The sequence below is a fragment of the Bombyx mori genome, chromosome 17, assembly GCF_030269925.1.
Source record: "Bombyx mori chromosome 17, ASM3026992v2".
NCBI lineage: Eukaryota > Metazoa > Arthropoda > Insecta > Lepidoptera > Bombycidae > Bombyx > Bombyx mori.
In genome coordinates, this window is record NC_085123.1 from 4,208,717 (window position 1) to 4,231,617 (window position 22,901).

General features: G+C 37.2%; 2 protein-coding genes across 5 annotated transcripts in view; one reads left to right on the forward strand and one right to left on the reverse strand.

Moving 5' to 3' along the window:
- LOC101740080 ((E3-independent) E2 ubiquitin-conjugating enzyme) overlaps window positions 1-5,273 on the forward strand; it is a 30,558-nt gene extending 25,285 nt beyond the window's left edge. For all 4 annotated transcript variants that reach the window (XM_038016942.2, XM_038016941.2, XM_038016944.2 and 1 more), the window contains 3 exons: window positions 1,080-1,277; window positions 2,302-2,452; window positions 3,572-5,273. In XM_038016942.2, the coding sequence (XP_037872870.1) occupies window positions 1,080-1,277; window positions 2,302-2,452; window positions 3,572-3,906 (684 nt within the window). In that variant the 3' untranslated portion in view covers window positions 3,907-5,273. The remainder of the gene's footprint in view (window positions 1-1,079; window positions 1,278-2,301; window positions 2,453-3,571) is intronic.
- Window positions 5,274-5,863: 590 nt separating this feature from the next.
- On the reverse strand, window positions 5,864-21,955 carry LOC101739207 (transmembrane protein 104 homolog). The gene is made up of 6 exons (XM_012690988.4): window positions 21,799-21,955; window positions 20,647-20,859; window positions 19,811-20,064; window positions 17,748-17,956; window positions 13,131-14,531; window positions 5,864-9,821 (listed from the first exon to the last, which is right to left on the reverse strand). Exons 1-5 carry the CDS (start codon window positions 21,874-21,876, stop codon window positions 13,771-13,773), a joined length of 1,515 nt encoding a protein of 504 aa, XP_012546442.1. The 5' UTR covers window positions 21,877-21,955; the 3' UTR covers window positions 5,864-9,821; window positions 13,131-13,770.
- Window positions 21,956-22,901: the final 946 nt, after the last annotated feature.

The following is a 22,901-nucleotide window of genomic DNA, read 5'->3' on the forward strand; positions in this document are numbered from 1 at the left end:
GTTGTAGAGGTGAGGGTCGGTGGCGGGCCCGGAACTCTTTGCTGAGTGTTGTCTACCTGCTTCGTAAGCAATAAGTGTAAATATAGTTAGTAGTTATAAATAGATTAGTTAGTTGTAGTTAGGCATAAGGAAAAAATTGATTACTTTCCTTTATAACTGAGTTCTTAAAGCTTTGGAATTTACTTCCTCGACGATATTCCGTCATTACACTGCGACTTCTCTGTGCCGTTGACAATATCCATGACTAGCACAAAAGAATTGATGCTAAATTATCAGGGTGCGTAGGTTCAGTGTGTAGTTCTATTCAAGCTACGATACGTCATGTAACTATAACTGAGACCTTAGAACTTATATCTCAAGGTGGGTGGCGCATTTACGTTGTGGATGTCTATGGGCTCCAGTAACCACTTAACACCACGTGGGCTGTGAGCTCGTCCACCCATCTAAGCAATATAAAAAAAAATATATATATATATATATATAAACGTCACTAGCGATTGAAAACATCTTTCATTTCTAATAATAAAATAACACAATATTTTTTTTATTGCTTATATGGGTGGACGAGCTCACAATCCACCTGCTGTTAAGTGGTTACTGGAGCCCATGGACATCTACAACGTAAATGCCCCACCCACCTTGAGATATAAGTTCTAAGATCTCAGTATAATTACAACGGCTGCCCTACCATTCAGACCGAAACGCATTACTGCTTCACTGCAGAAATAGGCATGTTGGTGGTACCTACCCGCGCGGACTCACAAGAGGTCCTACCACCAGTAATTACGCAAATTATAATTTTGCGGGTTTGATTTTTATTACACGATGTTATTCTTTCAACGTGGAAGTCAATCGTGAACATTTGTCGAGTACGTATTTCATTAGAAAAATTGGTTCCCGCCTGCGGGATTCGAACACTGGTGCATAGCTCAACACGAATGCACCGGACGTCTTATCTTTTAGGCCACGACGACTTTTTGTTTGTTTTAAGTTTATTTTGTACAAAAGTTTAGGTCATTTATTTATCGATTGAGGCACTACGAAGTTTGCCTAAAATAGAGTTTCCGTTTGGGATGCAGGTCTGGGTCCGCGGCTACGAGAACCGCATCGATCTGCTGTCGGTGATGATAGCGGGCCCCGCGAACACGCCGTACGAGGACGGGCTGTTCGTGTTCGACGTGCAGCTCGGCGGGGAGTACCCGCGCGCGCCGCCGCTCTGCCACTACCACTCGTACTGCACGGACCGACTCAACCCGAACCTGTACGAGGACGGGAAGGTACATATCTATCCTATCTATTTATACAGAGAAGCGGACCGCCTCAACCCGAACCTACCTAATTCTACCCACATAAGAAAAAGAAAAAAAATAATTACATGTGTGCAATTCACACGTGGTAGAAGTGAAACCTTCCAAAATTAAAATACAATTATCTTAAACGTCTTAAGTATATGTAAAATGTTGTCATTAGTAAATAATTGTAAGGTAGCGCCCTCTGTGAATTGATATTTTAATTTCACGTATAATCCTAAATTAAAATTCACTACAAGAGCTTTCATACACACGTTAGTATTAAAAAATCTCACAGATGGCGCTGTATTAAATAGTATGAATATTTCTGTCTCATTCTTTGCTGGCTTCATCCTACACATTTTTGTATTTGTGTCTCTTACCTGTCGTTTTTTCCGTTGCATCCGGTTTGAAAACACGATTCTAAAGAAGTTTTCACTTCAAAAAAAAAATTGGACGAGGACGGGACGGTACCTATGCATACAGAGAAGGAGTGCAGAATATTTATATATTTTTTTAAATTATGCATAAAAAATATGTACACTAAATTAATAAAAAAAAAACATTACACACACTAATTACATGAAATGTTGAAGTATTATCATGTTTCTAGTCGCATTAGCTAACCTGACGGTCATGTAATTATCAAACAATAATTCCGTTAAATATTAAAAATTTAAATCTTAAATCGACTAATACAACCTAAGAATTTTGAACGATTTTTTAAGACCAATCACAACGCATGATATAATATGTAGCTAAACATTGTGTTTTATTGTATATCATAATATGATTAAATTATATTATGAGCATCAATATATATACGAGCTAACTCCCAACAGCTTATTATGGCCTCAAATGACGTCACGTTATAAGGTTGCTGTCGCACGAAGCTATTTATAACTTGCGTGTTTTTTTTTTTCAAATCACACCACTCCTATTAACTATTCAGGTTTCTAATTAGTACGCGCAGATCTAAGTTTGGTAAATATTGTAATATGTTTACTTTCAGGTTTGTGTGTCTCTCCTGGGCACGTGGTCTGGGCGCGGTGTCGAGGTGTGGGGCAAAGACAGCTCACTCCTACAGGTCATAGTGTCTCTGCAGGGACTGATCCTCAATGCCGAGCCTTATTTCAACGAGGCTGGATATGAGAAACAAAAAGGTACTTAGGCATTCTTGATAAAGTTTCAATTAGAATTCTTGTTTTTTTTTATTGTTGCTTAGATGGGTGGACGAGCTCATAGCCAATCTGGTGTTTAGTGGTTACAAGAGCCAATATACATCTACAAAGTAAATGCGCCACCCACCTTGAGATATAAGTTCTAAGGTCTCAGTATAGTCACAACGGCTGCCCCACCCTTCAAACCGAAACGCATTACTGCTTCACCAGCAGAAATAGTCAAGTGGTGGTACCTACCCGTGCGGACTCAAGAGGTCCTACCACCAGTAAAGCTATAGTATTATAAGTATAAAAAGTGTCATAGTTAATAGTTTTTACAAAAGCTTATCATTATGTTCATTACACAGAAATACCCTAAGATTTCTATTGATTCTACCCTCAGTTTGTGTCTTAGATATTTTCGACCCTTAAAGACAACAATTACATATTATTTAAAAAAAAATTTTGCTTGCTTAGACAGATGCACGATCTCACCACCACCACCACCTTCTAAGTGGTTACCGGAGCACATTGAAATTTCAATGTTAATGCCTTCACCTAACTTGAAACTCAGCGTAGTAATTACACTAATTATACTTTTGCTGATTCTATTTTTATTACACGAAGCTACTCCTTCCTCGTGAAGCCATTGAAATTTTTCTTAAGTCTGAGTATTTCCTTAGAAAATTTTGTACTTACCTGCGGGATTTTAACAGTAACTTAGTCGCATCAAATCAACGTATCGGTCTATATGTCAATATGAACTCCAATCTAATTTATTTATGCATTATATACAGTGTTATGAAAATATTTATGAAGTAGGTAGTTGTTGTAACAATCATTTAACTCATTTTTCACTTCTCGCTTCGAATGAGGGAATGAGTTTCTCGCTCAGTGCATTTCAATATTGCAATAATTGTTACGTTATAATACTTCTTGTAAAAATGAATATTTAAAAAAAAAGGCATGCCCGCTGAGTTTCTTGCCAGTACTTCTCAGGACGGAGGCTAGTTTTTGTGAATTGGCGGTAGTTCTTTTTAACGTTCAACAAGTATGTACTTCATTTATGTCGAATAAAATAAATTGGATTTGATTTGATCAAAGTTTTTTATATTCACTCAGGTACCCAACAAGGCAAGGAGAACTCGCGCATGTACAACGAGATGGTGCTGTTAAAACTCGTTCAATCGATGACGAAGATGGTCCTTAACCCGCCGGAACCGTTCCGCGACGAGATCATGCAGCACATGCGCACGCACGCCGCCGCGCTCTGTGCGCGCCTCGACGGACTCGTGGCGCTCTCCGGGGAGGCGCCCCTCCCCCGCCCCGTCACGCCCCCGGACTACCCCCTGGTGCCGGCGTCGCGCGGCTTCTGCCTCACGCTCAGGTCGTCCCTCGAAGCGTTCCGAGCGGCGCTGCGTAGGAACGACATCACTCTCCCCCCGGAGGATTTATAGCACGCCTCTATCTAGCCCCCGCGACCCGTCCTCGTTCCCCCTCCATCAGAGTTGCCGGACCGCGGAAACCTCGCTACTAAATGCCAGCATCAGAAAAGGACGAACGATCCGTCAAATTTCTAGTAGTTTGCGCGGGTCCAGTACTTTTAATACAATATGCGGCCGCGTACAGAACCGACGAAATTTTTGGCGAATAGATTTTGCGTGGCGTGAGTGACGTCACGCTTCATAGTGTGATGAGGATGACGTCACATACGACCCCGTGACGTAACCGACGACAGTCGTTGGGTGGCGATCCGGACGCGGACTCGTTGACCGTATTGCTCGCCAATACGAGACCAACCGGTCCCGCGAAACATTTTATGAATTAAATTCTAAACGTCGATCTTATGCGAACATGAACATTTAGATTTATCGAATGTAGTTTAATGTTATTTATTTGTAATCGAACGTATACATTTGTCTGGCGGAGGTTTCGTCGAGTACTTACTGAATTTCCACACTTTTTACCGAGCCGAGGCTTTTAGCTGTAATTTCGAATTTGCTACACGATTATAATTAATTATAAAGACAAGTTGATTTAGTTGAAATTCTGTTATTCAAAGCTGTCAGTTGTTTTTTTTTTATAATTTGTATGAATGTGCGAGTATTGATGAGTCACCTAGTTTTATTTATTTGTCATTGTCTGTAAAAAAAAAAAAACATTCACTCATATTTATGTAATGTAATTAATTTTAATGTTATATTTTTTTGTTTTTTTTTTTTCTTCTGATATGTAATTAAAAATGTTGATATGAAATGAGGTACTATTTGCGGGTACGTTGTGGTTGATTTGGCAGATTCTTTGTCAATATGTAATGGTAAATTTCAGTATTTTAATACAATTTTTTTTTTATCTTAGAATTTCACTTTTTGAAAATGGCATGTTAATTAATTATATTTTATATTCCGATATATTTTATTTAAAATAAAATTATGGAAGTATTTATGGATCTCTTTCAAGTGTAACGCTATTTAGGAGCGTTTTTGTTTAATGTTTTATTTTATATTAGGATAATGATTTAATAAAGTAATTCGTGTTCTTTAATGGGAATCAAAATTCCGAAACGATCTTAACCCAATGCGCCGCGTGCTTCATTAGTGATATTTTTTTACTTGTTTTTAAATGTTCTCCTTTATAGCAAATTCGTCTTGTTTAGTGCTTAGAGCGTAGATGGATGAGTGGCGTGATGTCGCCCCACGCAGCACAAATACAATGTAATTTCATGCCAAAGTCAATTGAGCTATGGAAGGCTTTTGTCGCTTTTATTCGCGAAAGTGACAATCTGTGTATAATGATGATATAATAAATAATTCTTCAACCTTTACTTGGATTTTTCTTTTCAAATACACACCTTTCTTTTTATTGCTTAGATGGGTGGACGAGCTCACAGCCCACCTGGTATTAAGTGGTTACTGAAGCCCATAGACATCTACAGCGTAAATGCCCCACCCACCTTGAGATATGAGTTCTATGGTCTCAAGTATAGTGACAACGGCTGCCCCACCCTTCAAACCGAAACGCATTACTGCTTCACGGCAGAAATAGGCAGGGCGGTGGTACCTACCTGTGCGGACTCACAAGAGGTCTTACCACCAGTAAAATAAATGGTATTTAAATTTACTTGACGGCAGCGCTCGTTCAGTTACCGTTGCTGATGCCCGTGAACATCTTTGATCTCACTGGGTTGTATTCATTAGACTTTGTATGCTATTTAATTATACAAATGAGTGAAAAGTTAATTAAAGATTACATTCACACGTATGTAAAAAATTATAAATTACAAACTAATTGCGGATCAAAATACATTATATTATGTACTTTTTATTATTCATTTTCTTGGAAACTACAAAAAAAACTATCCATACTTCATTCTTCCAATGAACGTTCACCAATACGAAATGAAAAGTATAGTAGTAACAGTTAAAAATAGGCATTTATTTATTATTAAATATACAATGTTACATTACACAAAACACACAAGTTTAATCACACAACTCATTAATGTAAAAAAAAATCACTATTGTATAAAAATTTAATTAGGTACTATAATTCATCACGGACCAGCCGTTTGAAGAACACAAATAACACAATAATTATGGCCGTCAGCGCAAAAGTGACCTAAGCTTGCTATAGTTAGTATGGAGATAATAAGAATAAATAAATATTTACTAACAATCACGCCACGTTAACTAGTCCCGTGATAATTTGGTAAAGAACTTGTGTTACAAGTACCAGATAACGGAAATAAATGTAAGATTTTTACTATACACATACATATATTTAATATACATCCATAACCCTGGAAAAGACATTTATATTTATCATACAAATATCTTCCCTTGGCGGGATTCGAACCCGCGACCCCCGTATGCAGTGACCATGTCACTTACCATTAAACCAGACAGCCGTTAAATGATAATGAGATTTGAATTAACGTTTACATCTTCGTAAGCAGAAACAATACGCGCAAAAATAATGTTTACAAAGGCATCTGTTATCTATGGGTGGAATTAGGGATAGGCCGGTTTTGCATCTTAATTATGATTTAAGTAAATTGCAATATATACGCACGAATATGAAAAACTGTAGGTAAGGCAACTTTTGCGCTGGCGGCCTCAATTAGACAGTAGGTAAGTACTTTTTGAAAAAAAAAAAAGCCTTTTATCAATCACAACCATTGGTTACTTCACATTTTAGCTAATCTTAATTGTGTTGTGATGATCTTCAGAGCGAAATGGGGGGAACTTATTAAGCTTTACACTTCAACTTTCACGAATACTGTCAATAATCAGCTATCGTTGAATGTTTAAACCAGAAGAAACGGTATTAAATAAAGTTGAACGTAAAATTACGCTTCGGGATTTCGCAAAGAGCTCCCCCTCCCATAATAATCGGATTTAGATGCACATAAGAATATCTCAAATACATAAGTAGATTAAGTACACAGGTTTTTTTTCGATACAGTGCCCTTTCATATATATTTATTATGTACAAGCAATAAAAATCCTGTCATAAAATCAATCAATAGTACATAAAATATGAAACGTACTCGCGCTTTAAAAAATTACAAGATTTCTTTCCATAACAGGACATATTCTAAATAAAAATTTAAAATCAAATTAATAATAGCAGAGAATAACACTCAGGTCTGTTCGACTTTCAATTTCTATTCACTGATTTGTTTTAAATATTAATTACTATTTTACCGAAATGTTTGAAAATGTGCGTTAATTAGTTAATTTATATTAATTATAAAAAAACACACACACTTAAAACTATGCATATTTTTGGCACATTCACTGGTTTCAAATATATAAAGCGTAAATCAATTATTGAATTAACATGATTAAACCACTGAAGTAGGAAACCTATGGAAATGAAACGTCAACAAAAAATTCGTGCCACTGTGACGTCATCTGGCCACAAAACATGGCGGTTTTAGTGCTGCCCAGAAGATTTTAATGTTAGTAGGTTTTATCGATAAACGTTCTTGGCTTATTTTATTGAAGTGAAACTTCCTTATCGGCGTTGGAAAAAAATTTACCGTCACATTTTTCGGTTACGCGTCACATTTTTCCGTTACGCGCCATCTGTTTTGTATTCATGTCTATGATAATAAAATCCTTTTGTTTAAACTTTATCTAATTTAACTTTTTTGTATTCATGTCTATGATAATAAAATCCTTTTGTTTAAACTTTATCTAATTTAACTTTATTTAACCAATTTCTAGAAAGTTGCATGTAGATCATTTTTCGAAAAATAAGGCCATAAATAAGTTTCACTTCTTACGTGTGTACACTAGTACACGCACACATTTTTTTAAATATTGTTGAGTATGAATGTATTTGTAGAATTTATACTTTAATAGGAATTAAATATATTGTTATGTGCAAAGATGATGTGATTTAGATATTATGTGAAATCTAAGACGAGTTCGTGCTTCAAATTGTCCAAGTAAACGATATGATGATTCTTAAAATTTGCTACACTGATTTTATAAAGTTGTCGTTTGCCGCAAAACATAAAGATATGGCATAGTACAGTGCCATCAGCCCATTTCTAGCATGCTGAATGTTATCGTATTTTGAGTACGTGTTTTTCTTAGACTATTACAATCTATTTTAATTGTTTTGCTGACTCTAAAGTCCGTAACAGACTACCGCAGTGCACCTCAAGGAAGGTGCACCGCACCATTTGAATCACTCTCACTTGAGAGTGATTCAAAATTTAAACTTATCAAGGGACCGCCTGATAAAAAAAAACACCTACAGAACATTTATTCGTTAATGAAATTACAAACGTCATTCCTTGTGACTTCCTCTCTAAAATCACTTAATTAATAAATATTTAACGAATTTACAATAGTGTTTTACTCACTGCGGAATAAAACTATTTTATTTAAATAGTTCCGAAGAGATTTTGTCGGTAGCCTTTTTCCCGAAATATCTAAACAGAATGTCTAAATATGTTTTGATGACACATTTTAAAGAGGTATTTATGATTAGTGTCATGATGAATAGATTCCGACTGAAAAATGGTGTCCGATATTTCGGATTCAAATATATTATTAAGTGTATAATCTATTTTTCGGATGAGGGCTCCATAATGAATTTAAATATATATAGATAATAGTTTTGGGACATCGACCTTCTTGAGATCCTATAAAATATGTTTTAATTATTATTTTTGTATGTTTTAAGCATGATAAAATTAGAAATTTTATATAAGCAATCATATTAAATCGATATCAAAGTCAATAAATAATGTACAACCCAAAACAGACGGCCGAACTGACGTGACAATGACATTTGGCGCGCTAAACATGGCGGATTTTCGGCCTCATTAGACGGAGACGGAGACATTTACGTATATTCATGTTTCATTTTATGTACGCACTGAAATACTGTTATATTGTTTTCCTGCGAGTTAAAGTGCTGAGTAAGAACGAGATAGATATATGTTTATGTGTGTGCCTTCAAAATGGGTGCTATTTATATAAGCAATTGTACGTATAGAACAATATGTCGTGTCCCTACTATATAGGTCTATGGATTAAACTCTCTAAAATATAAAAAAATAAAGCTTGTATAACATTACATAAAATTAGTCTTAATAAATTAAGTGTTGTATTTCACCTGGAAATTGTTGGTTGGGCTGTCGGCCAGAAACTATTTTTGGGTAGTGAAGTAGATTACAGCGACAGCAGCGCCATCTGCTTTGAGACTTAAAGAGTCAAAGCACTGAGAAACGCATAGTTGCGTCGCGGTATCTATGAAATGTCTCCAACCAACCATAGGACCTCAATGACGTGTAGGAATTATTGAACTAGGAACATTTGATTGGAAAGTACTATTCAATAGACATCTTTAAATCCATTACATAAGTTAATCTGAGATTCGCTAGGGTCCTCACAGGACATTTCAACACTGGGAAGCATCTGCGCAAGACGAGCTTATCGATTCTAAATGAAGGAGGAAATATACAACAAAAATGGACATCTTAAGCGAGTTACGTAGGCCGGAATGTTTATAGACTCATATCTCAAAACGCTATTGCAGGATTAATGCGGGAGATATTTGAAGATATCTTCGAAGGAATAGCATAGATGAGGTCAAGGGTCAAAGATTCGGGCAATTTTCTGGCTAGACCCTAAAATAAATAGGAGAATGGGATGAGAATTTAAAAAATATACTTCACGGGATGCTTCAGCACTAAGAAGCACCTGCGCAAGACTAGCATGTCGATTCTAAATGAAAGAGGAAATATACAACAAAAATGAACATCTCAAGCGAGTTACACAGGCCGGAATGTCTATTGACTAATATCTCAAAACGCTATTGCAGGATTAATGTGGGAGGTATTTGAAGATATCTTCGAAGGAATAGCATAGACGATGTCAAGGATGAAATATTTGACCAATTGTCTGTAGCGTGCAACATTCGGTTGCACTCGGGCGTCATCGGTCGCGATCGGAGTTCCCGAACGCGCAGGTGTCCCGTGACGTCACATGGCGAGATTCGCGCGCGTCGATTTAAGTGGCTTGTAAAAACGTATTATAATTTTAGTTTTAATTGGTGTCTTCTAGTGCCCAGCGACTTGTTTACTCTATTTACTTTTTATTAGAACATTGTACACATAATATTATAATATTATATTATTGTTAAATTGGTGTGTTTGACTTTTATGTGTTCGGAGCATAATATCCCGAGAGTACAAATAACAAACCACGGTGGTGACCCCGACGTGATTCAGTGTACAAGTTATAAATATATTAAATCGTTGCATTAACAAGTGATGACTTCAAATAGCGGCAAGATGGACAGTACGAGTGAGGTTTGTCGTGTTGGTGTAAAAGTCCCGCCATTTTGGCCCAATGAGCCCGCGTTGTGGTTTGTACAATTGGAAGGACAGTTCGCGCTTTCAAATATCACGGTTGATGCGACAAAATTTTACCACGTCTTGGCAAATCTAGATTATAAATACGTGTGTGAAGTTAAAGACATTATAACTAATCCGCCAACGGAAAACAAATACGAGAAGATAAAAACGGAGTTGATTTCGCGGTTATCTGCGTCCCAAGAACAACGAGTGAGACAGCTTCTTACACATGAAGAGTTGGGTGACAGAAAACCGTCACAATTCCTGCGACACTTACGAAATCTAGCTGGATCAGATGTACCTGACGAGTTCGTTCGGTCATTATGGACGAGTCGTTTACCTAGTCACGTACAAGCGATTATAGCAGCGCAAGTCGATCTCCCTCTAGACTCAGTCGCTCAAATTGTTGATAAAATTCATGAGATTACGCTCCAACCTCAGAATCAAGTGGCTGCAATGTCTACGGCAGTTCCCACAACCGAAGTTTCTTCTTCTGCGTTTACTATGGAACAACTGACACGCCGCATTGATGATCTCGCAAAGAAGATGGATGAGCTGTCGGCTATTTCCCATTCGCGCTCGAGAACTCGAGCACAGTCCCCGCGCTGGCGTCAACGATCCCGAAGCCGCTCCAGCGTAGATACAAGGCTCTGCTGGTACCATCGACGTTTTGGTAACAAATCTACGAAGTGCCGGGAGCCGTGTTCCTTCAGGGAGGGAAACGAAACAAGCAGTCAGTGAAGACGGCGACTCCTGACTGCGGTAGTGTGACAGCCGGCCGTGTTTTTGTAACCGATCGTAAGACAAAAGTGCAATATTTAGTTGACACCGGTTCAGACTTATGTGTTTATCCGTATAAGTGCGTACAAAATCGACAATGTGTGAAAACAGACTATAAACTGTATGCAGCAAACGGTTCAACCATAAACACGTTCGGTTGGATAAACATTTCTTTAGATTTTGGACTTAGACGTGCATTCTTTTGGCGTTTCGTTATAGCGGACGTCGGCAAGCCTATTATAGGCATAGATTTTTTGTCGCATTATAACTTATTAGTGGATGCTAGACATCACCGTTTGATAGACAATATAACGTCGCTCAGTGCTCATGCTCAACCTGCGTCAACTGATTTGTATCAAATTAAGTCTGTTGCAGGTACTTCACGCTATCATGATTTGCTTTCTCAGTTTCCGGACATCACTCGTCCGGCTGGGGACCTGTCTAAGCGTAAAATTAAACATAATACGTTTCACCACATCCGTACCACTCCAGGGCCACCAGTATTCAGTCGTCCTCGTCGTCTAGCACCGGATCGACTCCGAATAGCCACCCGTGAGTTCGAGGATATGGTAAGAGCAGGTATTGCAGTAAGATCAGACAGTCCATGGTCATCGCCATTACACTTAGTTCCGAAGAAAAACAATGAGTGGCGCGTGTGTGGCGACTATCGGGCATTAAATGCACGTACAATACCTGACCGATACCCGGTCCGACATATAGGTGACTTTTCACATAACCTATTTGGGTGTACCGTCTTCAGCAAAATCGATTTGATCCGAGCTTATAATCAATTACCGGTAAACCCAGCAGATATAGCGAAAACAGCTGTTACGACTCCTTTCGGATTATTTGAATTTCCGTTTATGAGCTTTGGTCTTTGCAACGCAGCTCAAACATTTCAACGCTTCATGGATGAAATCTTGAGAGACCTTGACTTTTGTTATCCTTATATCGATGATATTTTAATAGGGAGCCAGAACGAGACATTGCACCTGGAACATCTGAAGAAAGTATTTCAACGTCTCCAGGACCACGGCGTTGTTATTAATGTTTCGAAATGCGTGTTTGGTGAGCCCCAGGTAGATTTTTTAGGCTACGCCGTATCATCTTCGGGCACCAGACCGCTTCTTCAGAAAGTGGAGGCGATCCAGAACTTCCCGCAGCCGAAAACTATTAAAGAATTACGAAGATTTCTGGGTATGGTTAATTTCTATAGACGTTTCATGCCTAAAGCTGCAAATATCCAAGCTCCGCTCCATAATGTTTTATCCGGCCCAGCTTTAAAACCCCGTACGCCTATTACCTGGTCAGCTGACCTGCTGGAAGCCTTTATCGCTTGTAAGAAAAGTTTAGCTGAAGCGACATTGCTAGCTCATCCTAACCCATCGGCAGCTTTGATACTCTGTACGGATGCTTCTGATAATGCAATCGGTGCCGTACTACAGCAAAAGACAGATGAAGGACAGCAACCACTCGGATTCTTTTCAAAAAAATTGAATAAAGCTCAAAGAAAGTATAGCCCATTCGATAGAGAGTTGTTAGCTATCTATGAAGCAGTAAAGCACTTTAGACATATGGTGGAAGGCAGAGTTTTCACTGTGCTTACAGATCACAAACCAATAGTCTCAGCATTCAAAAAAGCATCAGAAAACTGTTCTCCGCGGCAATTTCGCTATTTTGATTTTGTGTCACAATTTACAACCGATGTACGACATATTTCAGGAGACGATAACGTAGTGGCAGACGCTCTTTCCCGCACAGAAGCAATTACGAGTGAGCTTGATATGCATGCTTTAGCATCTTCGCAAAAAGACGACCAAGAACTTCAAAAACTGCTAGAATGCGGCTCTTCACTTGACCTGCAGAAAATCAACATTTCTGGTTCGGGTGAGAGCTTATATTGTGATACTCGTAGCCCTTCTCCTCGACTTTATCTGACGTCACAGTTTCGTAAACAAGCGTTCGATAATATTCACGGGTTGAGTCATCCAGGAGTAAAAGCTACTGTAAGATTGATGACACAGAAATATGTGATGACCAGACCCTAAAATAAATAGGGGAATGGGATGAGAGCTTCAAAAATAGGATGATCACACTACTGCTAGGGACCGACGATGCACCAGAATGAGGTTTCATAATGTCTGCTGAATGAGTAACTACCAGAGTTTTGTCAGGCATGATGCTCTGGTTTTGAAAAGAGAGTCAATTTTTCAATAGGAAATAAAGGAGTTTTGATGTCATGTAGAGTGACAAAATTCTAAAGCTTGTTTTCTAGTTTGGTTTAATTTTCGTTCGCTCGTGAATACAAAGCCTTTAAATACGACAACAATTAAACCGTAGAGATATAAGAAGGTACAAATTGGTTGAGCGTCGCGGTACCTATCCTTAAATCTAATCATTCGTGTTTTTTTCTTCTTCATAAAACTCCTACTATAATGTAATTTATATAACTTTTACTTTAAACACATTCACGAATATCATTCAAGTACATAAATAAGTCATTTAATTTTGCTATCTCAAGATAAAGCCCTCAATAAAATATGTCTTAAATTTATAAAATTAACACACACACACACGTTAGAATATCACAATTAATAACATACAAAAAATATATATTAGCATTTCCGTCTATGGTCTTAAAAAAAAACCGCGTAATTTATCGTCATGATTTCTTTTCTAATATGTGCACGGAGACCAATATTATACACATGCACGACCAGAGCAGGACGAATACTGCCCACGCCGCATGCGAGAACGGACTCTTATACTTATTGACCACGCCCAAACCCAGCAGGGCGACGCAGTGCCGCCTGGCGGACACAACGAGAAACGTCGGTATCAAATATTGAATACCGGCTCCCGCATACGAACCAGTGAACTCAATCAACACACTGATATCCTCTAAATAATACGTCAACAGTACCGGAGGAACTACCGTAACGACGGGAAATAAAAATTTTCTAACGACAACATTGTAACTTTCAATGCGACCCGTGTCCAAACATAGAGACTGCAGATTGTTCTTTAATGTAATCGCTATAATCGGGAAACTCGTGGACAGAGTGAAAACCGGGAACAGTGAAAGGAAATAATCGACAATTTTAAGGAATATGTTTTCATTGTCCGACGGCACAAAATTTAACGTGTACAAATCGTTTAGTTCGGCAAAGGCGAAAGCGCCAGTGAACGCTAATAACAGGTAGAATACGCTTATGAGAACGTAATCTAGAGAGAGATGGAGCCCCAAGCCGTTCTTGCCTCGTATCGGACTGATGAGTCCTGGCAACGAGTGGTGGCACATGAATGAATACACACATGCTCCAAATAATGTGGGCATTCCCGTCACGTCAAACGTAGGAGGTCTGCCTTCAGCCCCTCGGGACGTTAACAGATGGATCGCCATTGAGATCATTATCGTGAATGCTGCAAGAAAAATTAATCATTTAATGGAGCATTTATTTGATTGCTTAGTTGGGTGGACTAGCTCACAGCCCACCTGGTGTTAAGTGGTTACTGGAGCCCATAGACATCTACAACGTAAATGCGTCACCCACCTTGAGATATAAGTTCTAAGGTCTCAAGTATAGTTACAACGGCTGCCCCACCCTTCAAACCGAGACGTATTACTGCTTCAGGGCAGAAATAGGCAGGGTGAAGGTACCTATCCGCGCGGACTCACAAGAGGTCCTACCACCAGTATTCTTGAATTTTGGGAGGAAGTAAACTTTTTCAAACACATATGAGAACCAAAATAGCTGTGAATGTCTAGAAATGACTCGATAGAAACGGGAATCACAATTACATATATCAAATAATCAAATAAAATCGGTATTAAAAATACATACTTTTTTATTTTATACGTACAGGTCATATACATCTAATATATAAAATTCTCGTGTCACAGTTTTCGTTGCCATACTCCTCCGAAACGGCTTGACCGATTTTAATGAATTTTTTTTTGCTTATTCGGTATCTATGAGAATCGACCAACATCTATTTTTCATCCCCCTAAATGTTAAGGGTGGTCCACCCCAAAATTTTATTTGTTATTTTTTAGACAAATTTTTTTGTTTTTATTTTTTTATGATACGGCATACAAAAATACATACAACCCTAATTTTTCACCCCTCTACGATCAACCTTTATTTTTTATTTGCTAATTAAAAACTTTAATTTTTTTTGCGAGAATTTTGTTTTTATTTTTTCATGACGTAGAATAAAAAAATTCATATTACTCTGAAATTTTCACCCCTCTACGATCAACCCCTATTTTTTATTTGTTAATTATAAACTTTAATTTTTTTGGCAAGATTTTCATTTTTATTTTTATTTTGTCATGAATTAAAATAAAAAATCTGATGTTACTCTCAATTTTACATCCCTCTATGATCAACCCCTATTTTTTATTTGTTAATTATATAAACTTTAATTTTTTTGGCAAGTTTTTTATTTTGTTTTGTCATGACTTAAAATAAAAAAAAATCACATTACTCTCAATTTTCACTCTTATACGATCAACCCCTATTTTTCCATCCCGATTAATATATTTTTTTATTCTATGCACAGATCGGCAATAGGGTTGCAAGATGGCAATCAAATATTATAATTGTAGGACGATAAATTCTTATTCAGAGTTTATAATTTCAAGTTCCTTTAATTGTGTTTTTTTTTTACATTGAATTTGATCTCCCGCCCTCGCCGGTCTACTACTAATCAACTATCAATCGATCCCCGCCAGGAGTCACCACTCATCCAGCAAACATCACGTAGTAGGGATGAGGACGAAGCCGGTCTCCTGTCTTACTTACTCACTATACATCATAGATTATACACTTAATATATTTGAGAGCTATACAATACTATACATTTTCAGCCATGTTTTTTTGGTTTTATTTGTGTATCAATAGTATGTTCAGTAGGTCTGAGAATCGGCTACTATCTATTTATTTTTCATACCCCTAAGTGAAACGGGTTGTCCACCCCAAACATTTATTTTTTATTTTTATTCTTTGGATATTTTTTTTTGTTTATAATGAGGTATTATGTGGTTAAATGAGTTTTTTTTTTCTACAGTAGAATTTCCCTAGAAATCTTATTTAAGGCAACACAACGTTTGCCGGGTCAGCTAGTAGTATATAAATATGTAGTATGTTTAATACGTATCAAAAGCGAAGAAAATATTAGAAACCTAGATAGATCAATTATGTTCTAATAATATTTTGTGCATATCCACAGATTCGGTAAAATCTGGCGCCAAGTTACGTTCAAAAATCCCGTTGCAAACGGAGCGCCAGACTACCGACTGTGTTTTCTGTAAGCAGAACGGTTTTTTGAGGTTGCTTACTGAATATCACAGTAATGCAATAAAAAATCAGCTGATGCTCGGGGTCGACGGTCTCGTAAAACACGGAGGAACTGCCTAATACCTTCACGGTTTAATTAAAATGTCTTATGAAAAAAAAAAACCTTTTTAAAATATACATATATAAAACCGTAAAAACAGCAATAAAAAAGTCAAGTCAAAACGCGAGCTGATCGAGTTACCTGTTAATTTATATACCAAATAAATCATAAAGATAAAAGATATTCTATTATCGATATTGGACATCGAAAATTGCTTAAACACTATCATTTAATAAGTGTAGCTTTATTACTGATAAAGGACTACAGTCCCGGAAATATGTTTCACTTATTACCGATTATTATATAAAAAATCCATCCATTGAAAACCGAAGTACCCACAAAAATAATAGAAAAGCAATTATTAGTGGGAAGGCTACTACCTTACTTGGGACATAAGTTCTACCTGTCAATTGTTTTTTTTATTTTGTTATGTTTGAAGGGTTACTGGTGGCCCGAAGGCCTTTCCAGTTTCACTAGGACAAGTGAGCGAGCAAAGGCTCAACCAGGCGGGGTAGGATTTTCTAATAACTGCCCGAGCGCCTCCAAAGGAGACCTATTAACTCAAGAGCAGTGCTTCGCAGATTGCTAGGGCCAGTGTTAGCAACACTCCTCTCAAGGCTATCATCATAGGTAGTGAAAAAAAAGATGGTAGGGCGTCTTGTGAGTCCGCACAGATAGGTATCCGAAGCGTTCCGCTCCAGTTTGAAGGGGAGGGTAGCAATCGCAGTACCGAATTGAGACTTATGGCTCATGTCTCAAGACTGAGTTTACGTTGTTCACATCTACGGGCTTCAGTATCCATTTAACCGTTGCCTTCTACATGCGTCTTACCATCAGTAATCAATTTAACCTCGGCATCTTGCTCGAACACCTTACGCGTTATAATTACGACTAGCGACCAGCCCTCGCTTCGCTTTGGAAGCGTTAAATTTTATTATTGATAGTAGAGTCCCGCTGTTACCTACCCGTGTTTATTGTCGTACCGCGGATAAAGTAGCCTAGGTTACTCCTTATATTATCAGCTACCTATCAGTGAAAGTCTCATCAAAATCGGTCCAGCCGTTCCAGAGATTATCCGGAACAAACAGACAGACAGACAGACAAAAATTGTAAAAAAATATTTTGGTGTATGTACCGTATATATATTCATATGCATGTAGTAAAAAGCGGTTATTACAATATTACAAACAGACACTCCAATTTTATTTATATGTATAGATTATACGAAACACTCACCGAGCCATCTCATTCCTGACGTCAGCAACTGCAGGTACTTAGTCTTCTGCACGTTGAAGAAGACGAAGGGCCCCATGACCGCTACGAAGGTGAGCAGAGAGACCCTATACACATCGAGTCGAGTGTACGCCATCGGATCATCGGTTGCGTTGAAACACGGCAAGCTCTCCCAACCTCTGCCGTTCGTGACATTCGAAGAGACTGTTGAACTGTTGACGATTTATTATTTATTTATTGCGTAAAAAACGGTGCTTTTAGGTACTTCAAGCACCGGTCACCGTTCTCGTCGAACCCGTCGCTTGCGACGAAGGGCTCGACGAGTAAATTAACTCTCAGACACAGCCCACTGAGTTTCTCGCCGGATCTTCTCAGTGGGTCGCGTTTCCGATCCGGTGGTAGATTCTGCGAAGCACGGCTCTTGCTAGGGTTCGTGTTAGCATCGTCGTCAGGTTTGAGCCCCGTGAGCTCACCTACTAGCCACGGTTACGCTGAAATAGCCTCTCAAGGCTATCAGCTTAGGTAAGAAAAAGAAAAAAAAAAGCGTAAATACCAGAGCCAGTGGACATAGGCATCAACGCCTTTTGGCATAGGTCAAAGCCTCAATTGTATTGTATAAAGAACATTCCTACCCTTTAAGCCGGAATGCGAGACTGTTTTGCGGCAGGTAAAGGCAGGAATGCGTTATCCACCTGTGCGAGTTTACAATATGCATTAGCACAAAACTATCAGTAAAATATTGGTGACTGCAAATTTTACGTCACGACGCTTCGTAACTATGGCGTTTAATATTTTCAATGTATATTTCTCTGAATTCATTCAATTTGATACTTCAATTTCAAGCTTCAAATAGGTCGCGCCATGACTCTAGTTTTAATCACTATGCTTAATCCGAGTTCTTTAACGTTCTCGATTGCGTAAGAGTTAACTCACAATTTGTATAGATTTGCAACGTTTGCCCACGTTTGCCGCTAGGGGCGCTGTTCCAACTGCATACAAATTTAAGTTAACTTTAACGCTACCGAGAGCGTTAAAAAACTCGCACTAAGCACACAGATATTTACTGTTGCAACTTTGACACCGGCTACTGTACCATGAGGCCCGACCGGTGTCGATTCTCGGTCTCAGCATACAGTAAAACAAACGTATACGCAGCGCTATATTATATCAGTTTATGCAATATAGATATTACCAAAAACCACATATATCTATAGGCATGTAACATAACTACGAGCATCATAGAAGCAAAAAGTCTTTAGTGCATGTTTAAGTTTGACCCATTTCTAACATACTAATAATTAGTGTAATCGTTTTTATTATTTAAACCTATTAGTAAACGTGACTTTTTTTTTTCTTTACTTAAATGAAAATCCGTATCATATTTGAACAGCTGTTCTGCAAGGCCATTTTTAAAAGTTATAAGACATATGGATACAATTAAGAACCTTTAATATCTATTACAATTGATATATATATATTTTTTATAACTATTGTTATAATGACTTCGATTTTTATTTTTATAATTAAAGCTTACGTTCTATCTTCAGCTTGGCTGTGCTTTTATTGCTGCCGTCTATTAATGACGGTAACCAGTCACTATCACGTGGCTACACTATGGTAAGCATTTTAAAAAAATGCATCACTCGATACAAGTGCTCCAGGCATCTTACTATTTGTACAGGGATGCCTTAACCTACCTATCCACCTTTACACTAACATTCTGTTTCAGTTCAAGCAGTAGTTTATGGCAACAAGTTTTGTGAAATAAATGATAAGCATTGATGTTCGACTTATTGAATTAACAGTTAAGTTAGAACTTTTTAAGTACCATTATAATTTGAAATTCAATGAAACAAAACAGCAATACTAAAAAGAGTAAATCATAAATAGGATTTAGACTGAGGCAGAACTTTTGAAGGCTAAGATTACTACTGAAGGCTTCACTAGTATCTTGTGCACTGCACACATCTTTTCTTGTTTTCCAGGGTTACTGTTTTGCTTTTCAGCTTCAGGATTTATTCTTAAATACATATAAAGTTTATAAGAGAATTATAGAAATTACTGACCATACAACATCCATAACGGACTTAGCAACTGCAGCTGAATATATCGATAGGTCTCCATACAGATATACACAGAGAGTGCAATAAAACATCAACCTTCCAGTCTTGCTAAAAAAAAGGTTTGCCATTTCTCCAAGTTCCACACGTTGGTCCAGACTGTAGTATCTTGAAGGTATGGAAGTACCACAAACAAGGGGTTCTTCGAGATCTCCATATTGTTGTGAGGTAGTCTCTTCATCAGTATCCCTATCTTGGATCTGAATTAGATTAAATATTTTCTATTTACCTATATTATCTATTTACTTCAACTACTGCTAGTGCTTCTCTGTGTAAGCCAGATCCTGAACATCAGAATGGTATAATTTATATAGGATTAATTGTTCCGTGTAAATGATTTACGATAACTGTAGCTTTAAACAATTTCAGTAAAAGTAAATTCAATTAAATGTTAACCTTTTAATAAATACTATATACATCAAATGAATTGCTGTTCATTAGTCTCACTAAAACTCGAGAACGGCTGGACCAATTTGGCTAATTTTGGTCTTGAATTATTTGTGAAAGTCCAGTGAAGGTTTAAAAGGTGGATAAATATGAAAATGCTCTAAATTAAAAAAAATAACAATTGTGTTTTTCATTCGATGTGTTCCCCGTCGGACGGATTCCTTTTGTTTATTCTATGTTTATTTTATACAAAAGTTTAGGTCTTTTATTGATCGATTGAGGCACTACAAAGTGTGCCGGGTCAGCTAGTAAATACATAAAAAGAGCAGCTATACTTATAAATAAATTCAGCAATATTACTTGTCTTGAAGTCAGTTAAGAATTGAAGAACTTACACTCTCTCTCTTAATAGACTGCAGTTTCTTCCATTTTAGCACTGCATTGGCGCATGCCATAGTTTCTATCACATAAGTTGCATTCAAGAAACTCATAAATGCTAAGAAGACTAATGATATTGTGCTTAATGCCCATCCTGCCCTGGAAAATGCTGCAGGTAATGTCAGAGCGCCAGTCCCAACAATCAAATTGAATATATATATTAAGCCCACCTGCAAAATAGAGAGGTTTTATTAAAATTGGTATACACACTAGGATTACAATTTCATTTAACTGCTTTCAACATAAGTTTTATTTAAAATTAAGCACCAGGCCTTAGCTAGTGTGGACATTAGTAAAAAGTAATGAAATATATGTACATAATGTTTTTTTTTATGTTATTTCAAAAAAAAAAATTAACAATTTTTTTTGTTAAATTGCTTTGGTCTCACATAACAAAAGTTACATTTAGAAAATATTTTCATTATTTCAGAAAAACATGAGAATGTGCTTCCAAATAAATAAAATACAGAAGGAAATCAACCTTTAAAAGAAAAGCATTTTTCATTATATCCTTAGAGAAGTTTTTGAATCGAACATTACACGATTAGATGTTAGCATGTTGAGCAAAAATAATAGAATTTAGATTCTAGGGAAACAGTTTAAAACAAAAGAATACTGGGTATTGAAGTGTGAATGAATAGGACTAATTGAAAACATGTCGTGGCAATCCAGTTGAAATTCCATACACAGAATAAACAAAATGGCATGAAACCAAAACATGTTAAATTAAATGTGTATTAATGCCAAAATATTAGCAATTTTTTATAAAAAAACCATTGTCCAGACGGAATTCTATTCGAATCATTTTATTTTCGATTACCGCACTTCGACAATCTCTTCACGTAAATGTGTAAAACACTATTTTCATTGCATTGACATTTATCATAAACATTTTTGGTATGAAAAACAAAAGGAGATTTTAGTCGTCTAAATATTTGATACATTCCATTTCAGCCCGCAGACAGGCGCAATTTTTGTACGTTGTTGCATGTTTTCCACTGAAATACACTACTATTTTTCAACTTTTTCTTTAAATGTTCCACACCAAACGGTAAAAATTAACTTAAGTTAAAAATAAAGCTAATAGACTGAACGTTGTTTTCACTTACCCATATCGAATATTGATCCCCAGTCTCAGTTATAGGCATTTTTAGAAGTCTTTTTACACCCCAAAATCTACGCGGCATATCACATAAACAAAATACGACATCGCCATCGGACCACAACTGCAGAAATAACAATCACAGATTATTCACTAGATTTTTGTAAGAGATTTTATGACCAGGTAAGTAGGACCTTTAGGTCATAGCTTATTTTAATTTATATTCTTATTTTTATGAAAGATGATAACATGGAGTGAAATGAAATGAAGATGAATAATTTGAGATATTAATCAACTGGGATGAAATTAAATGAGATGAGATGATATGGAATGAATATAATCTTAGTAAAATGGTGGTCATTTACCGAGACTTTTTCAGTGGACTTTTTGGAGGACTCCCAGAAGTTACGTCCAGCAGTTTTTTTTTTATTGCTTAGATGGATGGACGAGCTCACAGCCCACCTGGTGTTAAGTGGTTACTGGAGCCCAAAGACATCTACAACGTAAATGCGCCACCCACCTCGAGATATAAGTTCTAAGGTCTCAATTATAGTTACAACGGCCCACCCTTCAAGCCGAAACGCATTGCTGCTTCACGGCAGAAATAGGCAGGGTGGTGGTACCTACCCGCGCGGACTCACAAGAGGTCCTACCACCAGTATCTACGCAATGGTTAATGAAGTAATGACTACTTACTCACTCATATTCCTAACAACGGTCTAAAATCATAAGTGTAAGTAGGTACGGTACCGTTCATTCATAAAATATACCTACCGTACTTACGTTTAAATTGTATAATCTATGGTTTAAATTAAGAAGTATGGAGTAGTAAGAAGGAACCGAAAATAAAATTGATTTGATTTTTTCGTCCATGGAGTTCTTTTTATTTAATTTTTTTTTGTCTCCGACACGGTTTGTGCATTAGCCAGTGTCAGGGTCCTGGGTTCTGGAGTTCTCGTCGAATGGGATTGTATTAAGCCATAGTATTTTATGCATAGAATACAGGTAAAGAGAACATACCACACAGAGAAAGCTTTTCTACCAAAGATCAAAGCCATGTTTGTTGTATTAAAAGTGCAATGAAACGAAAACAATCAACAAAACAAAAGA